Genomic DNA, 23,351 nt, shown 5'->3' on the forward strand with positions numbered 1-23,351 from the left:
TTGTGTAGGTTTTTTATTCTTTTACTACTTAAAAAAAAAAAACTTTGAAAAAATATTTTCTTTGCATCGCCATATTCTGACAGCCATAACTTTTTAGATTTTGGTTTACAGAGCTGTATGATGGCTTGTTTTTGGCATAATGAACTGTAGTTTTTAATGGTACCATTTTTGCGGTACATATAATTTTTTGATCACCTAAAAAATGACGAATTGTGTGTTTTAATTTTTTTTTCTGTTATGGAGTTTACCGGACAAGGATTTTTTTAAAAATATTTAAATAGTTCAGACATTATCGGACGTGGTGATATCTAATATATTTTTATTTATTTATTGTATATATGTTTTTATATGTAAAATTGGGAAAGGAGGGCGATTTTAGACTTTTAATAGTTTAATCGTTTAGTTTTTTTTTTACTTTTTATTTTTTACCTATTAGCCCCCTTAGAGGACTAGAACCTGGCATCTTTTGATCCCTTGTCCTATTCACCCTAATAGAGATTTATTAGGGTGAATAGGACTTTACACTGTCCCTGGGCTTTCTACACATGGCAGCAGGGAGCATACCATGGATAGCTTTAGCAGCGTCCAGGCTGCCATGGCAACCGATCGTAGCCCCACGATTTCACTGCTGGAGCTCCAATTGGAAGGCAGATGGAACCCCATCCCTCTGTCTTCACTCGCAGGTGCCGCAATCATCATTGATCGTGGCACCTGAGGGTATGATACAGCCGACACCCGCTGTGTATGGAGCATGTACTGGTACATCACGGTGGCTTAAGGGGTTAAATTCATTGGTTATGTGATGATCAGTCATCTTACCAAATATTCTGGGACAAACAGCTGTTAGAGAGTCACTTTATCTGTGATTGTTGTCTCTTGATTTGTTTTTAATACATTTTTATTTCAGACTTAAATAAGATATCATTTTAATCATCCTTTTATATAAAGAAAAAAATGCATGCATATTCATGTAATCTGATGATTTTCTACTTTTATTTCTCTCTAGCACGTTGTCTAAGTGTGCACACGCTGTGGTTGCCCTACTTTATCCTTTCACGTGGCAGCACACTTATATCCCAGTCCTTCCAGCTTCCATGATTGACATTGTCTGCTCTCCAACTCCATTCCTTACTGGAATCCTGTCTTGTTCATTACCTCTGCTCAGTGATCTTCCTATTGAAGAGGTGAGTCTTAAAGCTGCGTATCTGAGTATTTGGGTTACGTTGAATTGCTCGTAGAACACTCCGATTTCACAGACCACTTAATGTGTATCAGGCCTCCTAAGATGTTGAGGGAGATAAGACTCATCATGTTGGATTTCAACTGCTTGACCTTTTCATTCTTGGGGGATATTCCAGTGACAGAGTCTGGCAGCGGCTTCATCCCCTCTTCCGATGGAGAACACATACATTTTATGCTGAGTCATGCATACATGTGTTTGGGGTGATAGGGGTGATGGCTGTTGGCCAAACTAGCAACTCATATCACTTGATTGCTCTCTCATGTCTTTGTACATTGACATAATTCAGTATGAAGGTTGTGGAATGCCATGTTGAGGGAAAACTAGTTTCCACTAAGGATCAGAGAAATAATATTGTAGCTCAGTACTGTAGTTCCTTTTGCTCCTTCTATATATTCTGTAGGATGATTACATAAGAAATGTACTGTATTAACATTATATTGTTGTACCGCATTCAAAGGACTGTCCAACTTAAAGGGGTTGTCCAGGTTCAGAGCTGAACCTGGACATATCACCTTCTTCCCCCACTCAGCCCCTCATTTCATGCTCTGATGCTCTCCCTTGCCCTGCGCTGAATCACGCAGGGCAATGGCTTTTTCTAGAGACCCGGTGACGTACCAGGCTCTCCATGGGTAAGCTAGGTGGAGGCTTCCGCCTAGCAGTGGGACAGACCGGCACTAATAGGCAGGTTTTAGTGCTTCCCTAACCTATAAAACAGCTAGAGTAGCGCTAAAGCCCACCCATCAGTGTCAGTGAAGCCACCGGGAACACTGTTGGGCAGAAACCTCCATCTAGCTGTGTAAAAATGTAAACAAAAAAGCCTTTGCCCTGCGCGATACAGCAAGGGAGAGCTTTGTAGCATGAAATGCACTGATGCCAGAGGGGCTGAGTGGGGGAAGAAGGGTTCAGAGCAACCCCTTTAAATAAAAACTCAGGCAGCCCATGTAAATGATAAAATAAAATAATCTATATTCGCCCCTTTTCTCCCTTGCCGCTTCCTGTGCTTTGGTCCTCCCTGCTGCTGTTTGTTTTTTTTGGCTGCAGCATTGCAGACAGGTCAACGCTGCCTGCAGCCAATCACTGTCCTCAGCAGTGATGTCCCATATACTGCTGAGGCCAGTGATAGGCTTCACGGTGTCCTGTGTGTACAGAACATCACCACTGCAGCTGTGAAGATGACGTTAGTGGAAGAGAGGACCGGAGTGTATTGTGGCAGGGGAGAAAAGGGGTATGCTTCTTTTAGTTATTTTAGCACATTTACAGGGGATGCCCGAGTTTTATTTAACCTGGACAGCCCCTTTAAGCATCTTTTATAATAACATGCACTTAAAGGTGACTAATATGCAGTATTTGGATAATTATTTATTTACTTGTGTATTTTTACTTTTCTAGGTATTAATTGTAGACCTATGTGCAAACAAGTTTCTTCAGCAGGTGAGAACTCTTTGATGTCTAAGCCAAAGATTGTGTTTCACCCTTTACTAATTCATATTTATAAACTGTAGGATGAAGGTAAACAAGAATATATCGTCTCAGTTGAGATGCAATTTACTGGCAATTGTTTACCATCATGGGGAGGGGGGTCTAAGAAATACAAATTTGTTGGGATATCTTTGCTTGGATACGGGATATTTGATGTCAACTGTGATAATTGACTTAATGCAAATCAACACGTTAGTCTGTTTTTGTTGGTTATGGGTGGTGCTATTCAGTCTAGGTGTATCCTTTTGTACAACACTCCATTATGTGCATTTAGGTCATCTTCTTTCACCTGGGCTCAGGAAGATGTAAGTCCCTGCCCTGTGATTGCATACAAGGCCTATTGTAGAGTGGTTGCAAAATGACAGCTCCAATCTGATCTATGGGCAGTCTGCCAAAATTAGGGAGTTTCCAGCTCCTCCACCCTTTAGCACAGTCCACAATGTACGTTTTTCTTGCCTGGCTTCATCCTACCCATTTGATGATTATCATTTGGACACCTGGTTTGAGGTTGCCACCTTATCAACATATATTTCTGTATACATACAAATGATTGACTTGGGAAAAAAATCCTACTACAGTAGGTTTTTCAGTTGGTGGCATTTATTTATAAGGATGTGCAATAAAATAAACAATTGAAGATAGTATGTGTATCGGAGGTGGTCACAGACGGCAGTGAGCACCTGTTCAAGAACAGTATATAGCTGATCATGAAGTAGCTTCCATGCTAACAATCCGCCAGCGATTGTGAGCTATAATAATTTGCTAGTTCAGTCCCTTACCAGCAATCTAATAGCGCCGTTTTTCGGGTGGCACTGAGCTGCTTACCTCCTGGGCCCCTGTGCAGCTGCAGAGGTTGCACATATGGTTTGTCTGCCTCTGGTGTTTATATACCATTTATACGTCCTATACTGATCCAAAATGCTCAATATTGCACACGTACTGTTTCGCAATACATAAGACTTAAACAGTTCGTCTTTATTTTTTACAGGCATCAGATGAAGATGACATTTTACCTCACAAGCTCCAGGCTGCTCTGGTTCAGATCTTGGAGCAGAGAAATGACATCATGTATCATGAACAACATTTCACAGAAGGTGAGCAAGAACTTTGAGATGACCAATAGATTGATGTTGTTGTTAAAGTGGTTTTCTGAGATGACCAAAAAAGTTAACAGCAAGGAGTGCTATACAATTGTAAAAACCAAAAAAATGTCTCTGATACATTGCCTGGACTTTTGGCGCTGCTGGTCCTAGAAAGTGAAGTGGGTCAAAGTCACCATATAATTTACTGTATTTCTTGTATAGGACTGCGCTGCAGATTTTCTGGGATCCCTCTTTATACCATAAGGCTCCTTCTTGTTAACCCAGACATGGAAAAAGGTAGATTCCACAGAAGCTTCTCCCCTAATCCACACAACCTGTAGAATACCAAGGGGGTGCAAGATAGTGAAGCACTTCCTCATCCGTTTCAAATAAAATTAATTTATTATACTCCCAAGCATCCACTTGCTAAAGGCATATCACAAAGATAAAATCACCACGCTGCCCGACCAGGGTTTTGCAGTTATGCTCCCTGATGAAGCATAATTGCTCCCTGATGAAGCACAGTGGATGCTTGTGAGTATAATAAATTAATTTTATTTGAAACGGATGAGGAAGTGCTTCACTATCTTGAGACCCCTTGGCATTCTACAGGTTGTGTGGATTAGGGGAGAAGTTTCTGTGGAATCTACCTTTTTTCCATGTCCGGGTTAACAAGAAGGAGCCTTACGGTGTAAAGAGAGATCCCAGAAAATTTGCAGTGCCGTCCTATACAAGAAATAGAGTGCTATAAAATGACTAAAGACTTGCCTATCTGACCCCCCCTTCCCCACCTATCCAAAATTGTCCCTTCACAGATCCCCACCTTTCTTCTTTGTTTCTGGGCTGCAAGTTTTTGCAGCTTATTTGTAGTTTTAAAACTAAGCTTCACTTTGGAGGCAGATCATCCACTATATATTAGAAATATCTGATTCTAGACCTCCCCAAATATACATTTATTGGCATATAATCAATTTCAGTAACAGAACCATCTTTTTTTATGGAGCCAACAGCTGCTGTAAATATCTGACGTAGCAATACCCCGTAAACACAATTTTTGTTGCGCAAGTTTGCAGAACTTCAGTATTCATTTATTTAGATTAACCATGAAGTACCGTATTTCTATTAATGCTCTTGTAAAATGTGCCAAACATGCATGTGATATCTATTCATTTAAGTCTACTTCTACTACTGTTGTCATATTTAATACATTATTCTTTTCTTTTCAGAAGATGTTAGTCTGAATTCTTTAGTATCAGAAGCCTTTGTATGGTTCTTTGTGGAGATCGTTGGGCATTACTCTTTGCACATGTATGTGAATGAGAAGGGCGAGCGACTTTTCCAAAGAGAACTGTTCCGCAAGTCCCACACTTCCAGGAGTGTACGCCAGTTCCTTGACCTCTTCATGGAGACTCAGATGTTTGCAGGTTTTACCCAGGACAGAGAACTAAGGAAAAGTGTTGTGAAAGGTAAGGAAATGCCTAGCAGGATTAGACAACTCAATACGATGATGAGTCTTCCACTTCTCCAGTAGCATTACAGACAGGTGATCTCATTGTAGATACTACCAGTAATTTCTCTTTTTAACCTTAGTGTCACCAGCAATGGAAACACTAGGCTAGAAGCAGGTGGTTAAATTAATTTCCAAGTGAAAAATAAAGGGTCCACGCGGCCGAGCCGCAAAAGATAGGACACGTCCTATCTTTGCCCATAACATGTGGATCGCGCACCCATTGAAGTCAATGGGTCAGCACAGCGATGTGGGGTGCACACAGCCAGTGTCCGTGTTTTTCAGATCTGCGATTTGCTGTCTGTAAAACAGAAACAGGCATGTGAATACAGCCTTAGACTGTGCCAATGGTAGACTACTAGCAAAAAAAGTTTTTTGCCCGTCAAATGATATGACAAGTATTTTTTTTTTTGGGTGGTGTGTTATTATGCAAAAGTAGTAAAGCAAAAAAAAAATGATGCATATATTGCATCATTGTAATTGTACAAACCCATAGAATAAAACTAACATATTTGTTATGCTGCATGATAAATTCAAAATAAATATAAGGGTGCCACTGAAAAATACTCATCTTGCAAACAAGCAAACAAACCTTCATATAGCTATGTCAATGGAAAATAAAAATTAAGGCTCTAAGAACGCAATGACATAAAAATGAAAAAAATAAAATAAAATCCTGTTGAGCCTAATGTTAAAATGAAAATATAGATAAAAAACAGGCACTCACCAATTGGTATGTCTATAGTGAATATTTTATATTCATTAAAACATATAAAATATAATATATGACTAAAAATATAAACAATATAATATACTGAGGTCCGGGATCCGCTTACATGGATAAATTCATAAATGGATAAACAGTATATACAAATCAGATTGTGCAAGAATTAATGATGTGATCTGGTATAACAGTGTCCTGTGACTGTAAAATATAATAAAATTAAATAAGTGTTCTGTGAAAAATAAGTGCAGTTCTCCTGTAAAGAAAGTCCTCCTCCAAAAATAAAAATTTGTGATAAGGATTTGTATAAAGACCTTGCAGTAGTTTGATATCTTCTTATGACTTTTTTGCATATAACATGTATCCAATGCTGTTGTTATAGAAAAGAAAGTCTTCCAATTGCAGCAGCATACAAGATCCACACTCGCAGTAGTACAAGGTATAAGTTAGTTTGTAACTCAAGATCGGGTTTGGTTATTGGGGCGTCCCCCTCTTCCTCAACCCTCTTACCTTGTCTTCAGAGTGTAGCTGCCCTGAAAGATTGCTGTTCCAGCGCTCGCTGAGTCCGGTACTATATGCTTGCTGTTTCGTGTTCTCTGGTCTCAGCGTTCCACGTGGTGTAATTTCGTCTCGCTTTCCAGGAAACACTCAGCTAGAGTCGCGAAATCTCGCGATAACTTTGACTGGTTTCAGTCGTATCCAGACCAGCGCATAAATCTTCTAATGACTGAATAGTCTCTCAGATTCGGCTCGGGTTTTAGATGGGTAGTTTATCGCTCTCAGGTCCAGCCAGACGCGTTTCGAGGGGTCTCCCTCTTCCTCAGTGGCTCAGTTAGCCACTGAGGAAGAGGGAGACCCCTCGAAACGCGTCTGGCTGGACCTGAGAGCGATAAACTACCCATCTAAAACCTGAGCCGAATCTGAGAGACTATTCAGTCATTAGAAGATTTATGCGCTGGTCTGGATACGACTGAAACAGAAACCAGTCAAAGTTATCGCGAGATTTCGCGACTCTAGCTGAGTGTTTCCTGGAAAGCGAGATGAAATTGCACCACGTGGAACGCTGAGACCAGAGAACACGAAACAGCAAGCATATAGTACCGGACTCAGCGAGTGCTGGAACGGCAATCTTTCAGGGCAGCTACACTCTGAAGACAAGGTAAGAGGGTTGAGGAAGAGGGGGACGCCCCAATAACCAAACCCGATCTTGAGTTACAAACTAACTTATACCTTGTACTACTGCGAGTGTGGATCTTGTATGCTGCTGCAATTGGAAGACTTTCTTTTCTATAACAACAGCATTGGATACATGTTATATGCAAAAAAGTCATAAGAAGATATCAAACTACTGCAAGGTCTTTATACAAATCCTTATCACAAATTTTTATTTTTGGAGGAGGACTTTCTTTACAGGAGAACTGCACTTATTTTTCACAGAACACTTATTTAATTTTATTATATTTTACAGTCACAGGACACTGTTATACCAGATCACATCATTAATTCTTGCACAATCTGATTTGTATATACTGTTTATCCATTTATGAATTTATCCATGTAAGCGGATCCCGGACCTCAGTATATTATATTGTTTATATTTTTAGTCATATATTATATTTTATATGTTTTAATGAATATAAAATATTCACTATAGACATACCAATTGGTGAGTGCCTGTTTTTTATCTATATTTTCATTTGCTTTACAATTGATGAATAGGTGATTCATCTAAAAAACAGTGCACCTTTACCATATTGATAGATACGGGTGAGCCACGATATAAATTTAATTAATTTCTATTAATGTTAAAATGAGCTTGGTACTTAAGGGGTAAAATTAAACTCTTCAGAACAATTATCTGTGAATAATTAATGACATTAATTATATACAGGTCCTTCTAAAAAAATTAGCATATTGTGATAAAGTTCATTATTTTCTGTAATGTACTGATAAACATTAGACTTTCATATATTTTAGATTCATTACACACCAACTGAAGTAGTTCAAGCCTTTTATTGTTTTAATATTGATGATTTTGGCATACAGCTCATGAAAACCCCAAATTCCTATCTAAAAAAATTAGCATATCATGAAAAGGTTCTCTAAACGAGCTATTAACCTAATCATCTGAATCAACTAATTAACTCTAAACACCTGCAAAAGATTCCTGAGGCTTTTAAAAACTCCCAGCCTGGTTCATTACTCAAAACCGCAATCATGGGTAAGACTGCCGACCTGACTGCTGTCCAGAAGGCCATCATTGACACCCTCAAGCAAGAGGGTAAGACACAGAAAGAAATTTCAGAGCGAATAGGCTGTTCCCAGAGTGCTGTATCAAGGCCCCTCAGTGGGAAGTCTGTGGGAAGGAAAAAGTGTGGCAGAAAACGCTGCACAACGAGAAGAGGTGACCGGACCCTGAGGAAGATTGTGGAGAAGGACCGATTCCAGACCTTGGGGGACCTGCGGAAGCAGTGGACTGAGTCTGGAGTAGAAACATCCAGAGCCACCGTGTACAGGCGTGTGCAGGAAATGGGCTACAGGTGCCGCATTCCCCAGGTCAAGCCACTTTTGAACCAGAAACAGCGGCAGAAGCGCCTGACCTGGGCTACAGAGAAGCAGCACTGGACTGTTGCTCAGTGGTCCAAAGTACTTTTTTCGGATGAAAGCAAATTTTGCATGTCATTCGGAAATCAAGGTGCCAGAGTCTGGAGGAAGACTGGGGAGAGGGAAATGCCAAAATGCCAATAAAAGAAAAGTGTTTTTAATACAAAAAAAGTCAGCCTTCAAATAATTATGTTCAGTTATGCACTCAATACTTGGTCGGAAATCCTTTTGCAGAAATGACTGCTTCACTGCGGCGTGGCATGGAGGCAATCAGCCTGTGGCACTGCTGAGGTGTTATGGAGGCCCAGGATGCTTCGATAGCGGCCTTAAGCTCATCCAGAGTGTTGGGTCTTGCGTCTCTCAACTTTCTCTTCCCAATATCCCACAGATTCTCTATGGGGTTCAGGTCAGGAGAGTTGGCAGGCCAATTGAGCACAGTAATACCATGGTCAGTAAACCATTTACCAGTGGTTTTGGCACTGTGAGCAGGTGCCAGGTCGTGCTGAAAAATGAAATCTTCATCTCCATAAAGCTTTTCAGCAGATGGAAGCATGAAGTGCTCCAAAATCTCCTGATAGCTAGCTGCATTGACCCTGCCCTTGATAAAACACAGTGGACCAACACCAGCAGCTGACATGGCACCCCAGACCATCACTGACTGTGGGTACTTGACACTGGACTTCAGGCATTTTGGCATTTCCCTCTCCCCAGTCTTCCTCCAGACTCTGGCACCTTGATTTCCGAATGACATGCAAAATTTGCTTTCATCCGAAAAAAGTACTTTGGACCACTGAGCAACAGTCCAGTGCTGCTTCTCTGTAGCCCAGGTCAGGCGCTTCTGCCGCTGTTTCTGGTTCAAAAGTGGCTTGACCTGGGGAATGCGGCACCTGTAGCCCATTTCCTGCACACGCCTGTACACGGTGGCTCTGGATGTTTCTACTCCAGACTCAGTCCACTGCTTCCGCAGGTCCCCCAAGGTCTGGAATCGGTCCTTCTCCACAATCTTCCTCAGGGTCCGGTCACCTCTTCTCGTTGTGCAGCGTTTTCTGCCACACTTTTTCCTTCCCACAGACTTCCCACTGAGGGGCCTTGATACAGCACTCTGGGAACAGCCTATTCGCTCTGAAATTTCTTTCTGTGTCTTACCCTCTTGCTTGAGGGTGTCAATGATGGCCTTCTGGACAGCAGTCAGGTCGGCAGTCTTACCCATGATTGCGGTTTTGAGTAATGAACCAGGCTGGGAGTTTTTAAAAGCCTCAGGAATCTTTTGCAGGTGTTTAGAGTTAATTAGTTGATTCAGATGATTAGGTTAATAGCTCGTTTAGAGAACCTTTTCATGATATGCTAATTTTTTTAGATAGGAATTTGGGGTTTTCATGAGCTGTATGCCAAAATCATCAATATTAAAACAATAAAAGGCTTGAACTACTTCAGTTGGTGTGTAATGAATCTAAAATATATGAAAGTCTAATGTTTATCAGTACATTACAGAAAATAATGAACTTTATCACAATATGCTAATTTTTTTAGAAGGACCTGTATACTTGCCTTATGCATTTACATTGACTTTTGGTAGATGTGATGTCTTCTATGTCATTATCCACCAAACATTGAAAAGCATTCTTTAAAGGGAACCTGTCACCGGGATTTTGTGTATAGAGCTAAGGACATGGGTTGCTAGATGGCCGCTAGCACATCCACAATACCCAGTCCCCATGGCTCTCTGTGCTTTTATTGTGTAAAAAAAATGATTTGATACATATGCAAATTATCCTGAGATGAGTCCTGTACGTGAGATGAGTCAGGGACAGGACTCATCTCAGGTTAATTTGCATATGTATCAAATCGTTTTTTTTACACAATAAAAGCACACAGAGCTATGGGGACTGGGTATTGCTGATGTGCTAGTGGCCATCTAGCAACCCATGTCCTCATCTCTATACACAAAATCCCGGTGACAGGATCCCTTTAAATATAAAGGTGCACTAATTCCCATGCCATTTATCATTATAAATGACAACTATTATAATGGATATATTACACAGGTTCTATAGCTCCTTATTGACATTTTTTTAAATAATCAAATACCTAAAATATATGTTTTTCATGTTAACGCATTCCTTCCCTTGTTCTCAGTATCACTGCATCATGGCAGTTTGTTTACATGCAGAACTTCCTGCTTTCATTAGCTTCCTGCTGGGTTTCCCAGCTGAACCCACAATGCTTTGTGCTATAATGTTTCACAGGGCTTGCTCAGCCTGCCACACCATTCCCTTTCCAGTAGTCACGTTCCCTATACCTTCCCTCTTCATGTAAGTAAGGCGGAGTAAGCCTACTACAAAGCAATGCATGTTGGGTTTGGTTAGCAAATCCAGCAGGAAAGTGTTGAGAACAGGAAGTTCTGCATGTAAAAACAGGGAAGTAAAGTGCTGACATGAAAAACAGGTATATAGGGGAAAAATATGCAGTATTTGGGATACTCTGGGAAGGCTTTAAAAAGGAAAAGTTTTTAAATATATCTTTATATCAATTGATTTGAACGAGATCCAACAGAAACACTATACTCAAAAGTCCCACTGAAATCAATAGGCACATCAATTAAAACCTTTTATCTATGTTTTTCTGTAAAAAAGATAAAACGATGACATGTAGAAAATGTGAATATAAAAGAACACCTACGAATGCAAAATGTGCAAGTACATGTAATTAATGATGAGACTGTTTCTCTCCAGTACTGTGCAGCCACTAGGACAGAAATATTTATATCAAAATGTTCTCTTTTTCTTATTCAGGACTTTTCGAGGTTCGGGCCTGTGAATATCTGAAGACTCTCCCTGAAACAGAGCCCAGCGGAGTTAACAAGTTTTTGAAAGGCCTAAGTATGTCTGATTCCATCCTATGCATTATTCTTCCTTGTAATTCCTTGGTGTTGATATTAGAAAGGACTAGTCAGCTTCAAACACAACTGTCACATTAATGTACTCAGAATTGTTGGTACCATACCTTATTGGTAATTGATAAAATGTACTTGTACACCTTGCAGCTGAGCCTTGGAAACCAGGTATGGATTACCGCCAACTGACATACTTCCTCTGTACTTGCTGAGGTTTCAATCTGCAAGAACAAGTGAAGTATGGCATTTAGCAGTATACTGTGTATGGTTACCACAGTTTGGTCGCCATGTGTATGGGCACCCAAAAGGTTATTATAGCCAAAATAAAGAGACCTACTGAGGTAATACAACATTCCTTTCATAGCACTATGGCTAATATAGATGATTGCAATAGATCTGATTCTACATTTTTCGCAGCATTAGATACAGGGTCTTACATCATAAGCACCTATTCTCCACGCTGTTCATACAGCTCCTTTAGTTGGTTATTACACTCCTTAATCTTTAGGTAAAGTGATGCGAGATCTGCAAATGCAATGTATTAATCCAAACAAAGTGTATTTTATAGTTTAATGGTTTCTAAAGAAACCATGGGCATTATTTCCTGTTGATCTAGATCAGTCTCCATCTGTCCCTGGTTGAATTGCATGCTTAACATTAGTTTATAGTTCCAGCTTCACAGATTTTTCAGTTTATTTTTCAATTTCTCAGTTTTGAAATGTAGTATTAAATATGTTGTGACCCAAAACTTTCTATCATGTAGATTTAGAGCCATGGATGGATCTTATTTATTCTAGTTCTGGCTTATGTAGAATTTAATATACCCTACAGGGCATATAAATAGACAATACAAATTGTGAGTGGTATTAGGTTGTTAATGAGCGTTTCACACTTGAAGCCTATTCACACTAGAATTAAAGGTTATAGACAACAAACGGTGGCAATTTTTAGCATTACATTTTTCACATTTTGGGCTAAAAATATATATATTTTTCAATTTGTCTTTATTAAAAATGTTCAACAATTTTTCATCTGCAGCTTTGTGCTTCAGTGCATCTACAGACTATTCCTCTCTGCCCCACACTGAATCTGTTAGGTAACTGCTCTCAATGGTCGATCTGTGACCCTCATCTTTGAGCTCCTGATAGCTCATAAACACTCATTTAGGCCAAAGTTTATATCAAACTGATTCAGAAATGGGGGCTACAGATCAAGCCCTCAGATCAGCTCCTTGACTGATTCAGTGTGAGATCAATAGTTTGTAGATGCTCTAAAACTGAACGCTGTAGAGGAAAGACTGTTGAAAATTTTTAATAAAGACCAATTTAAAAAAAAAAATTCCCTTAAAAGGTGTCCATGGCTTTTAAAGGCTATGTACACCTTCGGAGGCTATTTTTTTATGACTGCATTTTACTCATTTTGGGCTACTAGAGCATGCAGCTGTGTACATAAGAAAAGAACACACTTTTTTTTATAAAGACAAATTTAAAAAATTATTTTTTAGCTCAAAAGGAGTGAAATGATTTTTTTTTCAGGTGGTCTTTACTAAAAATATTGAGCCGTTCTGTGACAAAGGGTTAACTGTTTTTCTAGCTGTGTGAATGGCACTTTCACTTTGTGCCAGTCATGGACTAAACCTTATTTCTAAATTACTAAGAGGTCATAAACACTTACTTAAGCTACATTCTTATCAGTAAGATAAGAACTGAGCTATAATGAGCGTTTATAATGTCAGATAGCAGAGATAAGTAGCCCCTCAGCTTCCTGCCTGATGGAGCAGAGAGAAAATACAGAACCTACTCGTAGATAAACTCAAAGCTATGCAAGGAAAATAGCTCATCATTTTTATTAAAGACCAATTTAAAGGCAATGTACACCTTCGTAGTAATTTTTTTTAGGATTGCATGTTACTCATTTTTGGCTAAAAATAATTTTTTCAATTGGCCTTTATGAAAAATATTGAGCTGTTCTGTCATAAAGGGTTAACTGTTTTTCTAGCTGTGTGACTGGTACTTTCACTTTGACTTTGTGCTGGTCATCTAATAAACCTTATCTCTAAACTACCGAGTTATTATCTTACCATTCTTATTGGTAAGATAATAACTGAGCTATAATAAATGTCAGAAAGCAGAGATAAGGAGTCAGTCTGCTCCTGGTCTGATGGAAAAGACAGAAAATCAAAAGGGTGCTACTAGAGCATGCAACTCTGTACAGAAGAAAAGAACACCATCTTTTTTTTATAAAGACAAATTAAAATATATATTTTTAGCTCAAAAGGAGTTAAATGAAATAATAAAAAAAATGCCCCCAAAGGTGTATATAGCCTTTTAAAAAATGATTTTTAGCTCAAAATGTGTACAAAGCAAAAAAAAAAAAATTATTGCCCCCAAAGGTGTACATAGTCTTTAAGCAGCTTGTTATTGAAGAAGGTATCCAAGAAGTCTATAATGATGCCCTCCTCCTCTCACACATTTGCTGCATATTATTCAAATTAAATTTTTTGGGATATTATGTCAACGATTTTAGGCTACTTTCACACTCGCGTTTTGACTTTCCGTTTGTGAGATCCGTCATGGGCTCTAACAAGTGGTCCAAAACAGATCTGTTTTGCACTAATGCATTCTGAATGGAAAAGATCCGCTCAGAATGTATCAGTTTGCCTCAACTCTGGAGGCAGACACCAAAATACTGCCTGCAGCGTTTTGCTGTCCACTTGACGAAACTGAGCCAAACGGATCCCTTCTGGCACACAATGTAAGTCAATAGGGACGGATCTGTTTTCTCTGACACAATCTGGCACAATAGAAAACGGATCAGTCTCCCATTGACTTTGAATTGAGTTCATGATGGATCCGTCTTGGCTATGTTACAGATAATACAAATGGATCAGCTTATGACGGATGCATGCGGTTGTATTATTGTACCTGATCCGTTTTTGCAGCTCCATAATGGATCCACCCAAAACGCAAGTGTGAAAGTAGCCTTAGCCAATTGCTGTCAGCTGTCTGTTTTTGCAGCTGAACAACACGCTTCTATGTGATACCATTAAATATGATTAATCTTTGGCCAGACAAGAAAATATTTTTCTAATGTAGTACTGTGTTCAGCGGAACCTTACACTTCAGCATTTTTGTCTGTTCCAACATATCAGCAATGTTCTATCAAGCTGGTTGATTCTTGAAGCTCATAAAATTGTGGTGGATTTCAGGGAAAAACAAAGATTCTGAGGGTGTCAACAGCAGCTTGGAGACACTTTTCAGGTGTTTTTTTTTTTTTTCTCTGAGGAAAATTCATAATACAGAGACATTACAGATCTACTCGCCCAACTTCTATAGCCTTCAGTCTATAGAGGGAACTGAAAAAGTGTAAAAATAGAGTGAATATAATTACTGTGTTAGATCTAGCTAACATGATATTCCTATAACATGTCATGCTTGTTTTGCAGGTAATAAAATGAAGTTTCTTCAAAAGAAATAAAGGAAATGAAAATACTGCTTGTCTGAGTTACGGAGTTGTCACTGTTGGACTCTCCTAGAGGAATGCCAATAGCTTCAATCAGAGTTCCCAAGCGAAGAATCAATAGTGTCTTCATTTCAGTCATTTGGCTTATATTGGAATGAGTAAACTGTTGAAGATAAAGACATAAATGACCCATATCCTCCTGAATTATCCAACCACCAGAAAAAGCTGGATTGCTTTAAGATATATTTTTTAGAAGCCAGGAAAGGAAAACATAGAATTTGCTGGAAATCCCCTGGATGCTTATACAAGCATTTATGTGACTAGTTATTCTTGGATTGTGCTACATTTGGGTTGACCAAACGTTCCACCCTGAACTAAAACCTGAAGAAACAGGAATTTATTTTTGGTCAAAACTCAAATCCAGGCAGCTGGATTTGCAAATCAGAAGCTGGACAAAGGGAAAAAAGCCAGTGAAATTTTATGAAAGCACTTCCTATAATTTATATGTAAATAATGGATGAAACAAAACGATAATGATCTACACAAATCATTCTGCACTTATGTATATAATAATGCTGTATTACACTGGATTTCCACAATATTGTGGCAGATATATAAACTCTTAAAGCTGGTGTCACGTATCACTGTGAAATGTACCATAATGGACTCTGCTCTGTAAATAATATTACTGTATGACACGTGGGACAGTGCTGTTCTTAATACAAGTTGCACACGTTGGCAATGCAAAGGTTACATCTGCATTTGGATGTGTTTGTAGAATATATGATTAAAATATAGAAATGCACTTTATTTAGCATATTAGAAACTGTTATATTATTTCCAGGACTAAAACGGCAATGGTGTATTGTTAAAATAGTCCATCAATGTTCGATCGGAGGTGTTTTAGCCCCAGGACCCCTGCTGTTCAGCAGAAAAAAAGGGGGTTGCCGCAACCACAGCTCCTTCATTATTAATATACTGTAGGCTCAGCGGCTTGTCCATACATCTTGTAAAAACACTTTAAAGTGAAGGTTTAGGCAAGGGCCACTGGCCCTTGAGGCTGCCCCATTTGCCCCCACTTTATCTCAACTCAATGGCCCCACCAAGGACATCTCTGTGTATTAAACTGTAAATGTGGCGTCTCTTTAAGTGCCTTTAAGTGTTAGTTGTACATTTACTGAGATATTGCTTTCCTTAATTCTACTTACATTTATATCACTGTAGAGTTTATATGAGTTCATGAAACAAAGTCAATAATGAATATTATTTAGATAAAATACAAAAAATTTACTTTGGCAACTTACTATTTTACATTTGCTTGTTGACCCTTGGTCTTTTATAAATGCAACCCCTACATATGGACTATGGATGAATCACACATCATTGACAATCACCATGGCCTTACAGTGACCATTTTTGTAGGGTTTAGGATTAGGATTTATAGTGCCATTTATATAGTTTTCAATTTAAAAAAATTCTAGGTAGAAATATTTCTTGCCCAGGAATTTGTCAAACATATGGATTCTGTTGATGTTAACCATTCCACCTAAAGAAAACCAGCTTTTTATTAAAGAAGGTATCCAGGAAGTCTATGATAACACCCTCACCCTCTCGCACATCTGCTGCATATTATTCAAATACTACATTTTTGGGGATATTATGTCAACGATTTTAGCCAAATGCTGTCAGCTGTCTGTTTTTGCAGCTGAACAACACGTTTTGTGTGATACCATTAAATATGATTAATCTTTGGCCAGGCAAGAAAAATATTTTTACAATGTAGTATTGTGTCCAGATGAACCTTACACTTCAGCGTTTTGCCTGTTCCAGATCAGTCTGATAAACATGGGTGCATCCCTTCTTTATGTTGGATTTGGCAGCCTTCGCCTCTAAATGCATATCATATTATCCTGCATATTAGAGTATAGCAACATATCAGCAGGTTAATTCTTAAAGCTCATAAAACTGTGGTTGTTTTCAGGGAAATACAAATATTTTCCCAAGTCAAGAATTTTTTTATTACCATAGTGACTCCTGAATTCCTAATTCTACGTCCCTCGTTGGTTCTGGATTCTCAGCACTGCCTTGGACTTCACAAATCTAAAATCTGTCTGGTTACCAGTTGTTTGCCCTTAACTGTGTAGACAGCAGACAGCATAGAGAAGATACATGTATTATAGCAGCTGGTACAATTCTGGAGTATCAGTTGTTACAATAAATCAAGACCACTAAACTGAGCTTATGGCCAGGGGTGGCTTAGAACAGGCATGCTCAACCTGCAGCCCTCCAGCTGTTGTAAAATTATAACTCCCACAATGCCCTGCTGTAGGCTGATAGCTGTAGGCTGTTCAGGCATGCTGGGAGTTGTAGTTTTGCAACAGCTAGAGGGCCACAGGTTGAGCATGCCTGGTTTAGAAGATGTAGACTGGGGTAATAAGGGACAAGGTTAGGAAGATCTCCATATCTGAGAAATACTTCTGAGCGTGCTTCAATGATTAAGGCTCCAAACCGCCACCCCAATATACTGTATTTATGAAATGCTGCAATCTTTAGACAGACTTAGAGTAAACATTCAAGGTCATATACCTTTATGTTATTACAAATGATAAAACGGATTATGTAACTGAGATAAAATGCTATATGTGGGAAAGATATTACTATACATAACAAATTACACTGCATCATACCTTAACATATCTAAAGGTAATATTATACTCCAAGGATTTCTTTAGAAGTTTATGTCTAGTTTTTACAGCTGTATTGCTACCGGTTCACTGTACTAGCCTAATATCTATTAGCCAGATGCTATTTAACCCTTTCAGTGTCTGCAAACATAGTGCATATGCTTGAACACATTTATCCATTAATTCAATTGTGAATGGCACAACTTGATACAGTAATAGTTGGTTTCACATATGTGGAAAACATGGCTCATATTGAGCTTATGTGTATATGTCATATTATTGTTATTACATGCAGTTTTTCTAGGTAATATGTAATACTTTATTTTACCTGTATAATTCAGTCTAATGCTTTTATACTGGTGCAGAAATATGAATAAAGTGTTACATGAAACTCTTTGATCCTGTGTTAACTCAATGTGGCCAGTGCATTTAAAAAGGGCCTGTCATCACTCTGTGTTGTTCCTTGCTTTGTTCCTCGTGCTATAAGTTCATGAATGAATTACCCACTGCATGTTACCAGTTGCGGGAGTGTTCACACTCCACACTCGCCACTTTCACACTGTCCACCCTGTACTGACATTGTCAGAATGTGTAGGGACACATCCCTTTTACAAAGGAAATTCTAACACCCAGTTGACAATTTAGTTGCAGTGCCTGAGATTGGGGTGGACCCAACAAAATGCTGTGTCCTCCGGACACTGTCAACGTGTCCCCACGTGTTGCTGCTTTCTGGAGAGGATGGTAAGGTGTGGTGTACCCTAATGAGAAATAAGTCCAGAGAGTCAGGGTCTGCAAATAACCAGTGTGCTTCTTTACTGGAGGAACTCAAGTGCAAAACAATACAGGCAAGGCATAGATCTGGCTTCTCCAGTCTCCTCCCAGGCATAGGAAGGGTTCATTGCTGAAGAAAGGCCTGAGCTAGCTGTATTGCTCTCTTGGAAGGCTAGTACCCTGGCCAAAAGCTGGAGGCCCACAGTCTGTGGCTCAGTAGTCCAGCTGGCCCCTCTGTCAGAGGGCTGGTGAATCATGGCCTGTGGCTCAGCATCCCCATCTCAGCATCTTCTTCTGGTCACTCATGCAGAGTGTTAAGAGTCTCTTCTTCTTAGCACTGACCCCTAACTGCAGAACAGTAGAGGTTCTGACTGCTTTCCTTATATACAGTTTCTAGTTGAACTAGAACCTTCTAGTGGGAGGGGTGGAGTGGAGAAACTCAGCACAAACAAATACAAAGTTACAACCTTCTGTCTGCCATAGACTTGCATTATCACTTCAATAATAGCTAATGGGAATGACCAAGCAGTTTTTCCAGACAAAACCAAGTCTTCAGACATAAAAACATATAGGTCAGTCTGGTTTTGGTGGTAAAAAAAATTGTCTGTATTTTTCCCTCCAAAACATGCTCTTCTTTAAACCTTATGGTAACTAGAAAATAGTGTCTCATTATTAGCTAGAAAGTCCCAAAAGTATTTATTAACCCTTTCCATGGTGCTGTGCAAATGAATAGGATATGTATCTTAACAAACATATAAAATGCAGTTACACAGTATTAAACAGTACAAGTCAGTGCAAGTTAACTCTTTAAAATTAAATAAAGTAAGGATTGATGACTTTGCATAGGAGAAACAGGGGTAAATGTCAACAAATGTCTAGACTTCAAAGTATTCCTGCTCTAGGGCACTACATATTCAGAAGTGGAATAACAGCAATGGCACAACACAGTCACTAGAAAAGATGATCCAGAACAGTTGTTTTATGGGAGTGATAGATCCACTTAAGTAGGTTGTTCCATCTGGAAATCCTACAAAGAGCATCTCTTGCTCTGGCAGACTAAACCTGACCAGGGGTGCCATGTTATATTAAATTTGTCCTCCAGCGATCACCAGTAACTATCTGGAGCACTATGGTGAGCAGCAGGGAGAAGTCTCACTTGAGATATACTTGTTTGAAGTCATTCCATGTATTCTACTTCCTTCTCTGTCTATTTATCTTCCTCTTTGTTTGGACTTTTAGCACTGCAAACAATCCTGCTTAACATTTTTAGTCAGACCATCACTGTGACCAAAGAGAGCTCCCCATAGTGTCTCAATTGAGCATCACACATTACGCTAATGAAAGCAATGGTCTTCCATGGGCATCTAGAGAACAACCAATCTGTCGTACTGTTATCAAAATTCTACACCTACTATTATCATGAGGATTACCTTGCAGATAACAGATTTTCCTCAAAGCAACAGTAAACGGACAATGGATTACCTTGTCTTATCATTTGTGTTGACTGCTACAGAAGCACAATATTTTGTTTTTAAATTTCAATGTCCTAGTACTGCTAACATGAAAAAAACTGGCAAAAAAAATCTATGAATACTAAGCTTAAAAAAAAAACACGCCTTTCTGATGAAAGTGTCCTTTTTAACCACCTCCGGACCGCCTAACGCACATGTGCGTTCCGGAGGTGGCAGGCTGGCGCACAGTCACGCATATATGCGTCATCTCGCGAGACGCGAGATTTCCTGTGAACGCGCGCACACAGGAACGGAAGGTAAGCGAGTGGATCTCCAGCATGCCAGCGGCGATCGTTCGCTGGCAGGCTGGAGATCCGAATTTTTTAACCCCTAACAGGTATATTAGACGCTGTTTTCATAACAGCGTCTAAAATACCTCCTACCTGGTCCTCTGGTGGTCCCTTTTGTTAGGATCGACCACCAGAGGACTCAGGTAGGTCAGTACAGTCGCACCAAACACCACACTACACTACACCCCCCCCCCCGTCACTTATTAACCCCTTATAAACCCCTGATCACCCATGATCACCCCATATAAACTCCCTGATCACCCCCCTGTCATTGATCACCCCCCTGTCAGGCTCCGTTCAGACGTCCGTATGATTTTTACGGATCCACGGATACATGGATCGGATCCGCAAAACGCATACGGACGTCTAAATGGAGCCTTACAGGGGGGTGATCAATGACCGGCGGGTGATCACCCATATACACTCCCTGATCACCCCCTGTCATTGATCACCCCCCTGTTATTGATCACCCCCCTGTAAGGCTCCATTCAGACGTCCGCATGATTTTTACGGATCCATGGATACATGGATCGGATCCGCAAAACACATGCGGACGTCTGAATGGAGCCTTACAGGGGGGTGATCACCCATATACACTCCCTGATCACCCCCTGTCATTGATCACCCCCCTGTAAGGCTCCATTCAGACGTCCGCATGATTTTTACGGATCCATGGATACATGGATCGGATCCGCAAAACACATGCGGACGTCTGAATGGAGCCTTACAGGGGGTGATCAATGACAGGCGGGTGATCACCCATATACACTCCCTGATCACCCCCCTGTCATTGATCACCCCCCTGTAAGGCTCCATTCAGACGTCCGCATGTTTTTTGTGGATCCGATCCATGTATCCATGGATCCGTAAAAAATCATGCGGATGTCTGAATGGAGCCTTATAGGGGGGGTGATCAGTGACAGGGGGATGATCACCCTGATCACCCCCTGTCATTGATAACCCCCCTGTAAGGCTCCATTCAGACGTCCGCATGTTTTTTGTGGATCCGATCCATGTATCCATGTATCCGTAAAAAATCATGCGGATGTCTGAATGGAGCCTTATAGGGGGGGTGATCAGTGACAGGGGGGTGATCACCCTGATCACCCTGATCACCCCCTGTCATTGATAACCCCCCTGTAAGGCTCCATTCAGACGTCCGCATGTTTTTTGTGGATCCGATCCATGTATCCATGGACCCGTAAAAAATCATGCGGATGTCTGAATGGAGCCTTACAGGGGGGGTGATCAGTGACAGGGGGGTGATCACCCTGATCACCCTGATCACCCCCTGTCATTGATAACCCCCCTGTAAGGCTCCATTCAGACGTCCGCATGTTTTTGGTGGATCCGATCCATGTATCCATGTATCCGTAAAAAATCATGCGGATGTCTGAATGGAGCCTTACAGGGGGGGTGATCAGTGACAGGGGGGTGATCACCCTGATCACCCCCTGTCATTGATAACCCCCCTGTAAGGCTCCATTCAGACGTCCGCATGTGTTTTGTGGATCCGATCCATGGATCCGTAAAAAATCATGCGGATGTCTGAATGGAGCCTTACAGGGGGGGTGATCAGTGACAGGGGGGTGATCACCCTGATCACCCCCTGTCATTGATAACCCCCCTGTAAGGCTCCATTCAGACGTCCGCATTTTTTTTGTGGATCCGATCCATGTATCCATGGATCCGTAAAAAATCATGCGGATGTCTGAATGGAGCCTTACGGGGGGTGATCAGTGACAGGGGGGTGATCACCCTCTGTCATTGATAACCCCCCTGTAAGGCTCCATTCAGACGTCCGCATGTTTTTTGTGGATCCGATCCATGTATCCATGGATCCGTAAAAAATCATGCGGATGTCTGAATGGAGCCTTATAGGGGGGGTGATCAGTGACAGGGGGGTGATCACCCTGATCACCCCCTGTCATTGATAACCCCCCTGTAAGGCTCCATTCAGACGTCTGCATGTTTTTTGTGGATCCGATCCATGTATCCATGGATCCGTAAAAAATCATGCGGATGTCTGAATGGAGCCTTACAGGGGGGGTGATCAGTGACAGGGGGGTGATCACCCTGATCACCCCCTGTCATTGATAACCCCCCTGTAAGGCTCCATTCAGACGTCCGCATGTTTTTTGTGGATCCGATCCATGTATCCATGGATCCGTAAAAAATCATGCGGATGTCTGAATGGAGCCTTACAGGGGGGGTGATCAGTGACAGGGGGGTGATCACCCTGATCACCCCCTGTCATTGATAACCCCCCTGTAAGGCTCCATTCAGACGTCCGCATGTTTTTTGTGGATCCATGTATCCATGGATCCGTAAAAAATCATGCGGATGTCTGAATGGAGCCTTACGGGGGGGTGATCAGTGACAGGGGGGTGATCACCCTGATCACCCTGATCACCCCCTGTCATTTATAACCCCCCTGTAAGGCTCCATTCAGACGTCCGCATGTTTTTTGTGGATCCGATCCATGTATCCATTGATCCGTAAAAAATCATGCGGATGTCTGAATGGAGCCTTACAGGGGGGGTGATCAGTGACAGGGGGGTGATCACCCTGATCACCCCCTGTCATTGATAACCCCCCTGTAAGGCTCCATTCAGACGTCCGCATGTTTTTTGTGGATCCGATCCATGTATCCATGGATCCGTAAAAAATCATGCGGATGTCTGAATGGAGCCTTACAGGGGGGGTGATCAGTGACAGGGGGGTGATCACCCTGATCACCCCGATCACCCCCTGTCATTGATAACCCCCCTGTAAGGCTCCATTCAGACGTCCGCATGTGTTTTGCGGATCCGATCCATGGATCCGTAAAAATTATACGGACGTCTGAATGGAGCCTTACCAGGGGGGTGATCAATGACAGGGGGGTGATCCGGGAGTCTATATGGGTGATTACCCCCCTGTCATTGATCACCCCCCCCCCCCCCCCCCCCCTGTAAGGCTCCATTCAGACATTTTTTTTGGCACAAGTTAGCGGAAATTTTTTTTTTGTTTTTGTTTTTTCTTACTAAGTCTCATATTCTACTAACTTGTGTCAAAAAATAAAATCTCCCATGAACTCACCATACCCCTCACGGAATCCA

At 40.8% G+C, this 23,351-nt stretch overlaps 1 protein-coding gene across 2 annotated transcripts in view; it reads left to right on the forward strand.

Moving 5' to 3' along the window:
• The window catches only part of DENND2C (DENN domain containing 2C), a 47,869-nt gene extending 31,950 nt beyond the window's left edge, over positions 1-15,919 (forward strand). Inside the window, exons 14-19 of one of the 2 annotated variants that reach the window (XM_044288506.1) lie at positions 1,007-1,184; positions 2,633-2,674; positions 3,711-3,816; positions 5,034-5,270; positions 11,432-11,518; positions 14,978-15,919. In XM_044288506.1, the coding sequence (XP_044144441.1) occupies positions 1,007-1,184; positions 2,633-2,674; positions 3,711-3,816; positions 5,034-5,270; positions 11,432-11,518; positions 14,978-15,009 (682 nt within the window). In that variant the 3' untranslated portion in view covers positions 15,010-15,919. Of the gene's footprint in view, positions 1-1,006; positions 1,185-2,632; positions 2,675-3,710; positions 3,817-5,030; positions 5,271-11,431; positions 11,519-14,977 lie in introns of both variants that reach the window. The other variant, XM_044288505.1, reaches the window with a different exon arrangement.
• The last annotated feature ends 7,432 nt before the right edge of the window (positions 15,920-23,351 follow it).

The sequence above is a fragment of the Bufo gargarizans genome, chromosome 3 (assembly GCF_014858855.1).
Source record: "Bufo gargarizans isolate SCDJY-AF-19 chromosome 3, ASM1485885v1, whole genome shotgun sequence".
Lineage (NCBI taxonomy): Eukaryota > Metazoa > Chordata > Amphibia > Anura > Bufonidae > Bufo > Bufo gargarizans.